The sequence below is a fragment of the Hypomesus nipponensis genome, chromosome 10 (assembly GCF_054491055.1).
Source record: "Hypomesus nipponensis isolate SF chromosome 10, ASM5449105v1, whole genome shotgun sequence".
NCBI lineage: Eukaryota > Metazoa > Chordata > Actinopteri > Osmeriformes > Osmeridae > Hypomesus > Hypomesus nipponensis.
Window position 1 is genome coordinate 10543550 of NC_140370.1, and position 13289 is coordinate 10556838.

At 40.6% G+C, this 13289-nt stretch overlaps 1 protein-coding gene across 2 annotated transcripts; it reads left to right on the forward strand.

The window, feature by feature from the left end:
* Positions 1–7031: 7031 nt before the first annotated feature.
* Positions 7032–13282, forward strand: LOC146271640 (cysteine/serine-rich nuclear protein 1-like). Of its 2 annotated transcripts, none has more exons than XM_084706956.1 (5): positions 7032–7222; positions 8004–9448; positions 10532–10794; positions 10933–11235; positions 11432–13282. In XM_084706956.1, exons 2-5 carry the CDS (start codon positions 9259–9261, stop codon positions 12443–12445), a joined length of 1770 nt encoding a protein of 589 aa, XP_084563082.1. In that variant the 5' UTR covers positions 7032–7222; positions 8004–9258; the 3' UTR covers positions 12446–13282. The 2 variants fall into 2 exon arrangements, with proteins under 2 accessions (XP_084563082.1, XP_084563081.1); XM_084706955.1 differs by having other exon boundaries at positions 9233–9448.
* The last annotated feature ends 7 nt before the right edge of the window (positions 13283–13289 follow it).

Consider the following 13289-nt stretch of genomic DNA (forward strand, 5'->3'; position numbering starts at 1 on the left):
TGGAAGCCTCCTCTGATCTCCCTGCTCTCATTAGGCCCCCCAGAGAGTCCACTCTGATCTCTGAGTCTTCATATCTACTGGACCGATTCAACACAGATGCCTAAAAAAGTGGGAGTCAAACAAATAAATACAAAACTGCTTTGTGTCAAATACATTGCAGTCTACCACTGACGTTTGTTTGTTTGTATCGTTTAAAGGATATTATGTATTCATTAACCCATTTATCATATCATTTATTATCAAGTAACTTGTCCTATACCTCAGCTGATTCAGTTATCCGTAACTCTGCACAGCTCTGGTATCTGTGGGGAAACAGATAATGTCTTTAAAACATAAATGTTAGCATTAACATAACGTGAACATCCAGTTTTGAGTGTCAAGTGTGTGATTTTCTGCAACACACTCACTGTTGTACGAGCTGAGAGACAGACTTCTTTTTGTCCCAAAGAGAAGATGCCACCCATGACCTCTCCTGAACCCCAGAAAGGCTCTTCAAAGATTGACTTCTTCTTAGGTTGCTCATTTCCACAGTAAGTCCTCAAGCACTGTCAACATCAGAGTGGAAGTGACCTTGAGGGAGAACTCCAATTTGTATTGGGGGAAGACAGTGGCACACAACATCAACTATGCCTTATTTTATGGGATTCCATTAGACATGTTTCTAGGCAGCTGTGTAAAATTACAGCTTGTCACACACAGTGTCATCTGACTCTGTTAATGTGTACTGCAATCACCGATTAGACTGCAGCATTTGCTAGAGCATTTATGTTCACGTTAGATATTATTTTACTGTAGCACCTAATATCAACTATTTCAAATAAAGTGCAAATATAGACTTCCTGCTCTTTATTCTCTCTATTTCTAAACTTGGTATACTGTAATGCCTTATCCTGGAGTAACAACAGTTTGAACCTAACTACCCTAAAATAACATTAGACAAGGCAGTACTTACCTCAATCCTCTGAATTTCACAAATAAAAACTATATGCGACAAAGCAGTAGTACATCATCACCACAGCAGTCATGAAAGCACATATTTTTTACCAGCTACATACCTGCGTGATGAACAAGACCCCTGGCATTCCAGTCTCTGTTCTTCAGTAGTGTGTTCGGAACATCACTCACAAGACTCAATCATGCTTGTGACCAAAGTCCTCTTTTTTATACACTGAGGTTTTAGCTTCCGGAAAAAAAGATTTTCTTCCTGGACACAAATTTCAACTCTTTGATAGTGTCCTTGTGACGTAATAAAACAAAAAGTAGGTTCAATTACACATATACAACCACCTTGTACTATGTAATACAACAATCACCTGTACAGTAACTGAGTCATGTCTTATGCATTGATCATGTGTGATTAATTAGGATGCATGGTGCCAACAGCAGCGGTTGTCATTGTTCTTCAACTGATGGGAACAACAATATTTTTTATTTTGGCTTGCTTTGCCAATCATCCAGCTGATCATATCAAACATTTTACAATCAACTACATTGTCTATCCCTGTTTTTATTTACGACTATAAACATATTTCACAGTTCTTGACCTTTTGGAGGTTTTAAGTTTGTTAGTGTTGCTAGAGGTGATGGGAGACAGTAGCATTTTCTCTCACTTCATAAATTTATATTAACAACAAAGTCTAGCAGTTTGTCTTTATAAAGCAACTTGATGCAGCCAAATCAAAAGCAAAGCAAAATTGTTTTATTGTATCTCAACTTCCTAAAGGTCACGAATGTTCCACATGTAATTTTTTATGAGTTATACTTTTTGTCGACACATGAAATTCATACACTATAAACATGTGTCAAAGGTATTTTTATATGGGATCTTTTTTTAATGGTTAGCCAAAGGTAAATGCAAATGATGATTTTTCCATGGTAAGAGGGGTAAACATTAACTGTTCACAAAATAGTCACCTTTTAAATATTCCCTCTCACTTTGAATGAGACTGAGAGAAGGATAGAGAATTGAGGTAAAGTAAACGACTACAGGGACTTGCCCATATAATCTGAAAAGAGTCTTTTCTCAAAAAGAGAATTTTTGTTGATTTACTAAATCCACGATGAAGAAAAAACTGCTAAAACTCTCAAGCTCAAACTAAAAATGTCCACTGGTATTCTTTACATGTTCTAACCACTAGATGTCAGGAAAGTAATGCAGACCACAATGCTGATGTGACCGTGTGCTGTTTAGCAGATGTATTTTACAGTACATTTAATTGTTGTTAAGACTTTAGCATCTCGTCAATAAAGGCAGATACAAAATGTTGTTAGCATCGGTGAATGACCATGCTCCAGTTTTCTCTGCACCTTGTCTTTTACAACAGTTTAAAACGTCCATGTACTGCACTTACTGTCTTACAAAAACATGTTTTAAAGCTTCAAGACAGTACAAGTTGCCAATTAGATACCCAGATGACACACAATCCTGCAAATAGTAGCAGTCAGTAAGAGAGCATTCAGCCTCTGCAGTTGTGTTGAGAGTCTTTGTTGCTTGTGTTTTGACAGCTGCACTGGGATAGTAAGGGAGACAGAGGGAGGGAGAGAGAGAGGGAGGAAGGGGAGGGAGATAGAGAAGGAGGGAGGGAGGAAGGGGAGGGAGAGAGAGAGGGAGGGAGGAAGGGGAGGGAGAGGAGGAGGGAGGTAGATTTGTTCAGCCACACAGCCGGAGAGAACAGACAGTACTGGACTGAGCAGGCCTCTCTTCACTGACTGCATGCCTCTGCAGTGCCTCACATGGAGGTACATGTGACCACACTAACAGGAGAACCCAGTGTGTTGAAGCTAGCCAGCACACAGACATTGACACAGCAGGGCATCCAAGTGTGTGCTACTAAAATCAGTTGCACATAGTGGAGAGATGATAATGGCTTACTCAACAACATTTAGTTCATGCACAAGCACACACGCTGTATGTGCACACACACACATACACACACTAACAACAACTGCATGCAGGCAGTCCCTCTTGCCCCTCCCAGTCTACTGTGTCTCTTAGTGAACTCTTACTTCCCTACAGAAGCCATTTTCATGTAACTACTTCACAACACAACTTATTTAGATGAATTTAGAAGACATCCAATGTAAATAAAAGGAAAAACACAGATGTTACTGTTCTGGCAATGCCTCCTAACAGAACTTCTTTTGTATCCAGTTATTCATGCAGGTCATACATGTTTTGTTAAAAAGGTCACAACTGCAGTGTAGCTGTCAACAGGAGTTTTGTTGCTTAGGCTTTTCTGTGTGCAGCCAGATCAAATCTAACAGTTCCTGCCCACTCTGTCTCTCCTGTTCACGACACAACTGCTGATAAGATCACTCTGGCGAAGTATTTGCAGATGATTGCATAACCTAGTTTCTTATCCAAAGCTGCAGTTTGACACATGCCTTTACAGTGAATGTTACAGTGAACTTGAATCCACTATAGCATGTTTCGCATCCAAATGAGTTCCAGCATTTTCCAACTAACTAATTTCACTTAAATGGAATTTGAACATTTAGTGTTAGTAAACATGCTTTGCACTTAAACTCTGTGGAACACAACCTTCTCACGTCAAACATAAGACCCCTCGACACAGACAATGTAGCAGGAGAGCCATTTATCTCACTGCCAAGATATTATGTTACACCCTGAGCTAGCTAGTGATTAGCCCATGGTACCTCTGGCCTGGGGCCAAGACGTGTCATTATGTTTGTCACAGGAAGTCCCTTTGTTTTCACTGTTGTGTTCCATAAAACAACCCTGTCACTGACAAAGGAATGGAAACTGAACTATCACTTATGGTGTCATCGTAGTGTAACTTTATCTCAAGGTTTTGACTGACCTTCTTAGAGTGGAACTATGAAAGTGAACAGTTACAGTATTAGGGAATTTGATACAACTTTTTTGTTTTGGGGCATTTTGAAGAAGCTCATTTGCTCATGGATGCTTATGTTGTTTGCTGGTCTTTGAGGATGTGTATTTATAGTTGATAGTTGATAAGACAGTGTGGACTTGTCCATCTGCCCCTCAGTAATCCGTAACCTATTTCTGCCAGTAGACTCAACCAGAGGCTTCACACTCATCCTCAGTTGTTTTTAACTGTGTGGTCATCAATGTTATTAGTAGCAACATTTTTGCTACCTTTTTTAGGAACAAACAACACTGCACTAAAATCATCCTCATGATGCAGTTTCACCCGGCCATTCCCTCTCCCTCCCCTCATTTACAACCACAGCCAATGACTGCTCTCCGTTGTCTACCGTCACCATGGAAGCTATTGTCCATTATGACATAAGAGCAAACGTAGAGTCGGCTGAGCTCATTGGTCCATGTGGCCTTCCCACAAGTGAAGCACCAGAGGCTTGGAACATAGGACTATAGAAGCCAACCCATCCAGGGAGGGATGAAGGCGATGGGAGGTCTCTGTTGTCATAAGAGAAACATGGTTTTTTGTTCCACTGGTCATTACAGTTCTACTGACTCATCATCTGGAAGCACACACAGCACTTTAGGCATACAAGCAAACAGGAAGAGCACACCATGGAGCAGTAGGAAGAACATTTGCAGTACAGTAGAGAGTTTCTGTGTGATGATGCATCTGAATCATTCTCTCATCTAACAACAACTCTGGCAACCAATCATTGTACTAGATTATAAAACCAATGTTTAAAACAATTATGGACTGTAAGTTATGGTTGTATAATACATTTTGGCATCATAAGGTGCTACATGATACTGTGAGATGTGTCCTTTTGGTAATACCACTTGGTAATACCACTTGGTAATACCACTTTGGTAATACCACATTCTTTCTATGGCTATTTTTCTAACAAATTGATATTTCATAACAGTCTACCTCAAATAAAAGTAAAACATGACTCCACAGCACAAAATGGGACAGGTACGAATCTCTGCAGTTCTGAAGATAAAAGATCTATATTTCATTTGATGACTATTTTTAGACATTGTTATTCTAAATATTCATCTGACCATATGATTATGGTTTGAAAAAAAGTATTGATCATTCATTAATGGCACACTACATTCACATAAGATTGGGAGGTAACAATGCATAACATCATCTGATACAGTACTTCCTGTCACTCCCAGGGAAATGGAGAGCATCACTACTGTAGTTCTGGAAAATAATTTGTGGAAAAAGGAACTGGGGCACAGTTTCACATGCCTCCAAGCTTTGTCAAAACTTTGTTGGTACCTCCTCGTATGTAGGCCATCACAGGCACAGCTTGACTGTAAACTGGGACACAAGAGCTGGTGGCAGCAACCTGAAAGAAAGACAAAATGTAGGTTAACAGCAAGTTATGTAACGTAGCCAATGTACTCCCAAGACAATGTTGATTTAGTCTCATCACCTGCAACTTTAATGAAATAAAATGGACATGATCTCTGGAGGGTCTGTGTTTTGGTGAAATTACATTGTAATTGGCGGTTGAATGGTATATCAAATGTCTTCAAATAAATGTGTTTGATTCTGTCTATTTCTTTACAATTGCAGTGAAGATTTCTTGGCCATCATGGTGTTTAAAAGCTTTCCACTGTGTATGTAGCTTACAGGGGCTCACTTCATGACTCACACTCTCCTCCCCACTCCATCTCTCCTTACCTCTGGGGAAACATCAAGGCGGACTGAGAAACAGAGAAACCTTTTTGATGGACAGAGTGCTAATTTCTTAAGCATCAAGACGACAAGAACTACAAGTCTGTCAAGTCAAGGAAAAGGACTGAAACAAGAAACAATGACAAACACAATATGTAAGAATAGTATTTGTTGATATTCTGATTGAAGCTCAGTAGCCTTAGTTTACTGTACCACATCCACGGAGGAAAACCCTTTTGGATTAAGACAACTGTTGCCCTTGAGCTCTTAGACAAAGACCAAGATACAAAAGTTCAAAAGGGTTTATATTATTTTGTAATCACTATATTAATTTCAATTTGATGAAGGACGAAAATGAAGATACTTATGAGCTTCAAATGATGGAGAGGCAAAGTCAAATCAAAATTGATCAACAGCAAGCTTCTATAGGTTTTGCTTATTACTGACATTGATTGTGTGTTAGCACTTTTGCTTGTATCTGGTGTTCATTCTGTATGTAGGTCAATGGAACAGGGGACACTTTGCGGTGATTCCTCCTATTGTGGTTCAGCTATCTAATTGCACATGTTTGTATTTTGTCCAACAGAACTGCCGTTTCCAATGACAACTGGACGGTTGGAGACTGATTATTTTTACAGTGGTAAAAGCGCTATTGTCTTGACGACATAGGCAACTGCGTGTATTAATGAATGTACGTGTGTGTGCTTGTGCATGCGTGTAAAGTGATACGTGATAACACACACGTGTGTATCATGAATGTTATGTAGTATTCAGCAACATTTTGTTCACGTGATTTTTGGAAGCACGTTTCAGTTTTGAGAAACGAATGACGTGCAGAGCAGTGGCTCATCTTCCTGTCCAGCCAAGAAAGGGGGAGCAGCTGGTGGGATATTTTGGTTCCCCTTTTTTATGCTTGTGCCTTCCATGTGACCAAAGGGTTACTTGCTCACTATACTGATTCCTCTCTCAACTAAAACCGGAACACATTATGTGATTATCTTTAGAAAGCACGACCCTGTTACATTTGTTTTCTCCCAAAACTATTTAAATCAAATTCAACTCGATTCAATTTTCTTCCACTAATTCAGAATTCTGTAGAAACCTATGAAAGTTATTTGAATGGACTCAATCTAAATAAGAAGAGAGAGAAGTTTGAGTGAAACCTGAAAGGCCGTCGTTGATCTGAATAATTCAATAACACTGTTTTATAGGCTATTCTAAAATGTATCGGCATTGTCCAGGGTGGGAGCTTACCAAGAAACAGTTACAATATTTACCATGATTAATTTGCGATATATATCAGTGTGTGTGTGTGTGTGTGTGGGTGTGTGTGTGTGCGTGTTTGTGTGGGGGTGTGCGTGCGTGCGTGCGTGCTTGCGTGCGTACCGCTCCCTTTCCTTGTGATCGTCTACGTCAGACGCGCAGGGGGAGTACCGATGAGTACACCGTTCTCTCTTACAACATTGGAGAGGAAGAGAAGGAGCTGGCTGTGTCACGGATCAGCAAATACTTGAGGGTTTGATAAAGAGAGAATACCACTGTCACAGCGGGCTGAGCACACACTCGAATCTCGAATTACGGAATCTGTGGATGTAACCGAATATGGTGGTCATCACACACTCATGGTAAGTGGCCGATCAGCGGGTATTTGGTTACAATAACCATTTATACAGCGGACGTTTTTCAGTACTACTGTATCTTCGCTTCAATATAACTTTGTCCCACAGCATAGAAAATAGTTTTCAAAAGTTGTATGCCAGGACTCAAAACCAATCGTAGTTTATTATCAAACAGCCTAATTGTTTACGAGTTTGGGATCGACTTTATTGTTGAAATCTTTTTGTCGTGGTAAAACCCAGACCTATACAAAACAGCTTACCGTGAGTGGATTGATTAATAGCTTGGTACTGCGACCCCAGCCCAGACGGAGAACAATGCTGTCATTGTAGCTTACATGTATCACCAGGGGTGAAGAGGTCAGTTGCGGAAGTTAAGGTTGCCAAAATGACGGGGTGACAAAGACCCATAGTTGGGTCAGTGATTACTACTTACCATATAGGCCTGCTTGTTGTAATATATAGGCTATTTTGAAAACTGTTTCTGATTCCAAGTGTATAACGTTCGTTATTAGGACCAGAAAATAAGATGAAAATTGATCGCGCAAATGTACATGCCTGTACAAGACTTAATGCCAGGCAAACATATCTGCCACTTTTAAACGGAAAAACAGATGCTATTTGACTTGCTTTTAGATCTTACATTTATTTTTCATCACAAACAAACGTGTGCAACAGATAGTTATTGGTGCTTTCTCCTTACATCCATCATCATATAGCATAATCATCTATGAGGTGTGGTCAACAGTTTAGTGTTAATGTCTATACACCCACATTCTTATATTTTTAGGAGGAAGGAGGATGATTATGAGACTGACTGTGTGTACAGTCACTATGTGTAACATACCAGGGTTGCCATGAGTCACTAGCTTGTCTAGAGGACAGTCTGTTCTTGGCACTGCAGGTTTACAGAGGAAGAGGAGACCTCGACCAGGTGAACTGAACTGCAGTGCACACTGTTCTCTTTAGCCACTCCCTGTGTCCCCTTGTCACCCCTCTGCTATAATACCCCCCACCACACACACACACACACACACAAACACTACACACTCTCACTCACATATACACACACCATGCACTGTTCATTTGAACAGTCACAAATTCCCTATTCTCATTTACATCTATTTATCAGGCAACATATGAGGTCATTGTCTTTCAATTTATTTTGGATAGTGTAGAGTTCTCCATCAAACTTTTATAGAAAATTATTTGACCAAGATTGTCAGATATCATTTTGCTCACATATACAGTCTTAAAATAGCAGATGAGCAGAAACAAGACAAGACACAAAGGCTTCTGTGATCGTACTTTAGCCTTGTGTGGATGGACATTCCTGAGAAGAACCCCTATCTATTTGGCTTGTTCTGGGGGCCAGAGATCAGTCAGCAGAGAGATGTATCTTTCTAAAAACAACATGCTTGTTATTAAGCACACATTGTTCTATTCTTTCCTTTGAGAACACGTGTAAAAGGTCCATAGCCAAATATAACAGCTGCTTTTGGCCATAATCCCTCTAGAATGTTGTTGTATTTGGACTGCTTGTTTTCACGTTTTCTTTCCAATAAACTTAAGGAATCATTGGAATGTTAATTACTCAGGGGGAAAAGAAAGAGCTGTTGATTTCCAACCCTCGCTGAAATAGGCTGCTTTAACTGAAGTGAAATGTTTGGATTTTGATACTACACAAAAGTCTGGTCACAATGTAAACATTACATTAATGTGAGTTTAATGACTAAACAATCAGAAAAGTAAAAACAACCAGTAGTGCCACATTTTACAATGATTTAGGCTAGAAAGTGTCACAAACAAACACATACGTTTCTAGTTACTGTGTCTTTGGACAGTAGATTACAGATTACATGAGAAAATGTCATGTGATTTCTTTGATCTTAAATGCACTCAAAGAAAGAGAGAAGTGCCAATGTCAGTGTCACAGCAACGTCACAGGATATCTCATAACCACAACTGTGGTGTTCATCCCTTTGATTGTTGCGATGGCTACGTTTTGTGTTCTGACAGATCATTGAACCACCAGAGTCAAGAACATGAGTGGAGTCTTGAAAAGAAAATTTGCTGAGGTGGATGAGGAGGACCCATGTTACGCCTCTTCCTCATCCTTCTCCTCCCCCTCCTCCTCTGCTTCCTTGGAATGGGAGTCTGACGGAATGAGCCTCTCAAGTGACGATCAAGACTTCACACCCAGTATCCCTGCCTCGCCCACAACCAGTTTACCCAGTAAGAATTTTTTTTCCTTCTTTGAAATTATGCAAACCTTTTATCTGGCTTATTGCCCATGAGTGTGTTTTAGGAGAGTCTCTTATCAGCCTGCACCAGTGCTGTTAGTAGTGCCTGATAAATGTGTACTGAAAGCTACTCTAGAGGGAGACCAGACATTTAATAATCCACATTGAAAGGCTCTGAGCTCATTGTAATGTCAAACTATTTGCCTAGGCAATAGTATGTGGATTCAATTTGGATACGATAACACAAACGCCTTTTAAAACTCAAAGCAGTTTCAAATGACTGAATTTAAATATCGCCAAACTGTGATGTTGTTCAAAGACCTGGTAATGGTAATGGAAAATCAAGTTAACCTGGTGAGTTGTAGTTAAATAGTTGTGAAGGGTAAAGGGGTCAGTTACCACTAGTTTTTTTCTGGTCTTTCACTCAACCCTTGTAGCCATCTAGCTGTGCTCCCTCAGCTGAGTGACAGAACAAACAGTTCCCCAGTGAGTTGTGTCCTCTTTAGGCAGAGAGAGAGCAGAACTGGCTTGGTCAGCTTGTTTTCCTTGTTTACTGACCTCTGTCTCCAGAGTTCATTCTCAAGCGAGTGTAGTCATATGATTTGGTGTTACCAAGCTGCCGAGTGAACAGCTAACCTTATACTTATTTCTTGTAGCAGAAATGTTCTTAATGATTTTTTTTCAATATAAATGTAAACTCCTACTAAACCTTGTGAAGATCTAAGGATGGGTCCCACTGTTTTACAGATTCCATTATTTTCATTACTCTGGCCTCATGCTTCGTGGTTAAATAAATGTTTATTTCTTGGTATTTCCTTTTAAAAAGTATGAAAAATGTACTCTTGACCCTTTAGACAGCCACTGACTTACCTGTACTGTCATCTAGTGGCGACTAGATGAAACTGCACAAAAACAGATGTGCACACAAATGACCTTCCAAAATGTCTCTTCAGAGGCTTCATGTCTCCAGTTTACCTGAACCTTCCTGGCCCAGCCTAACTGACCCCTGCTACTGTAGTTCCACAACTAATGATAATATAATAACATTTTCTCTCACCTCCTTTTCCTCCATCAGTTCGGTCCATTTTGAAAAAAGCTAAGCCCACACGTCGCCATGGCAGGGTCAGTTTTGACCTGGTGACGGTGTTCCTGTTCCAGCGCAGCCAAGGCTTCACCAGTGTGCCCAGCCGAGGGGGTGCCACCCTGGGCATGGTGAGGAGGCACAGTTCCCTCCGCAGGTACACTCTGGCAGAGCACGCCCTGGATCGCCAGCACAGATGCAGGGAGAGGCTCAGAGAAAGACTCAGACAGGAGAAACTTAAGGAACTGAGGCACAAAGTGAGTAGACTTCCCCAAAAAAATTATGACAAATCTTACACGTCACCCAGAGAGACAATTTTCTTCTACTATATATATATTTTTCATAGCAGAAGACCATTGGTTTGTTAAGTGACAAATTGTACCTTACTTTGCCAGATGACAACCAACGTAGCCATACTTCTGGAGGAAGCTAACAGACCATATATAGATCAAGTCCCAGACGAGGACCTTAACATCCACCTCAGTGATGCTGACCTAGACGAAGGGGGCTTCCTGCATCCATACCCATCCAAGCAGAGACAAGCCCTGCTCAGGGCCGCAGGGGTAAAGCGTATCGACAGGGAGGAGAAGAGACAGCTGCACGCTCTGCGTCTCTCCAGGGAGGAGTGTGGCTGCGACTGCCAGGGTTTCTGTGAGCCGGAGACGTGCGCATGCAGCCTGGCAGGCATCAAGTGCCAGGTACGGCAGGAGAAATAATAAACAAAACTGTTGCTAGTTTGGACGTTATTTATGGATGAGATGTTTGAAATGCATGACATTTATTCTTAAGGACTAAACATCTATAGATTCAACAGCTATAGCAACTATTCTCAAAACGACATTCTAAAAAGCTTTTCATAACGATGTTCTCTGCTCACGTGCTTTCCTACTACAGATGGACCGCTCCAGCTTCCCATGCGGCTGCACAAGGGACGGCTGTGGCAACACTAATGGCCGAGTGGAGTTCAACTCTAGACGTGTGCAGACTCACTACCTCCACACTGTCATGAGGCTTGAATTGGAGAGGAGACTGCACGATGATGACACACCCAACTGCCTGGACCAGAAAAGAGTTCCACTCAAGCACCAGGAGAACCCGAAGGAAGAGGACCAGGACCAGGATGAGCAACAGCAGCATGTCCAGGAGAAGAGCTGCCCCTTTGGGTTAACTACAGAGGATGATGGTCTTCATCTCACAATCCCCACCACCCCTATGTTCCATTTCAGTGTGGAACTGGCTGTGGAGGGGGAGAACAGCTGCAGTAGTGACATGTCCTGTTCTTCTGCCAACAGCGAAGACTCAGAGTCTGGGGGATCACCTCTGGTCAACCAGCCTCTCCTTGAGGAGGGGGATGAAGGACTGGTCCGCATGCTCAAACTCTGTGACTCAGAAACCGAGGACTGCTCTATGGGAACTGACAGTGAGGCTAGGCACATCAAACAGTCATATCAATGTTTCAATAGCTCGGGGAAGTATGCTGTCACAAACGCAGCCAATTCTCACACCGACAAAAGTATTGGCTCTTGCCAAGCAGAATACCTAGATGAAAATGCTAACCAAGACGCAATACGTTTCGCTACCAGTCCTATTCAAGAGTATCCTAACACTCCCTCTCCTTCCATTGACTACTCATCAAACAGCTATATGGACCTCAGCCTCTCCTCAGAATCAGACCTGGAGTTCTTTGACAACTTCCCTGACTATAGTTCTGGCCCTCTTCACAAGTCTTTCAAAGGACACACTTACCCAGACAACTTACACTATCTACAGTTGCTAAGCCCACCACATCACCCACAGTACGATGAGACAAGTACTTACCTCCTGGAGTCTTTGATAGGCTTATCTGAACCTACCCCAGAACCAAATTCTTCGTTTACAGACAGTCAACTATTTGAAGTGATCCAGTAACCAACTGGCAATGTTTCATGAGAAGTGATACACGCATGGATATTAATGAGCATAAAACCTGAATAGAGCACAGTTTTGTATTTTTCTACAATTTATTACATACCATTTGTACAGTAATTTTTCAGGACATGTATCTATATTTGTACTTTTTAGTAGGGTAATTGTTTTAAATATGATTGGAAAAGAGGAACATTTGCTCATGCTTACTCATATCTGAAGGTCAAATGGTGTATAAAAGGTATCAGAGATGGATAATATTGAAATTGATCTATTGTTTCATATAGCTCTATTTAATATTTAATACATTGTTTGACAGTTTCTGCACTTATTTATCAGTCAAAAAAGTATAATTTATGAATTTATGGAGTGTCTGGTGGGTTTTATTTAATGTTGTTATAATTTATGTTAAACATGAAAAGGATACTCAATGGGAGTTTCAGAGAAGTTATCTTTGTTTCCAAATGAGTCTCAAACTTCAGCAGTTAGTCAAATACCAGTGGTGCTGAGGGCATTTAGAACTTACTTTACAGAATTTAATATTTGTATTTATTTGTTAGAGCAATAGAGAATAATTAAATTATCATCATTCTCATGTATTTATATCCAGTGCTTTAGTTTGTATATAGCAAGGGCATACATGTCTATTGTACTTAGTACCAGATACAAAACGTATATTCTATATACATTTATTTTGTTTGTATAAAACCAACTACAGAACCCATCATCACTGAGTGAAGTCTGAGAGAAATGTCTCTATGGACTGATTTATTTGTACCTGTGTGTTCCTCTTGGTCAGTCGATATTTTGTTTCATTCCAATAAATATTTTATTTGTCAATCTCTCA

What these genes read in the sequence shown, in the direction of transcription:
- LOC146271640 (XM_084706956.1), top strand. Translation starts at nt 9,259, where the DNA reads ATGAGTGGAGTCTTGAAAAGAAAATTTGCTGAGGTGGATGAGGAGGAC. An exon ending in TTAAGGAACTGAGGCACAAA is followed by an intron (nt 10,795 to 10,932) that starts GTGAGTAGACTT and finishes TTACTTTGCCAG; the next exon opens with ATGACAACCAACGTAGCCAT. An exon ending in TGGCAGGCATCAAGTGCCAG is followed by an intron (nt 11,236 to 11,431) that starts GTACGGCAGGAG and finishes TTCCTACTACAG; the next exon opens with ATGGACCGCTCCAGCTTCCC.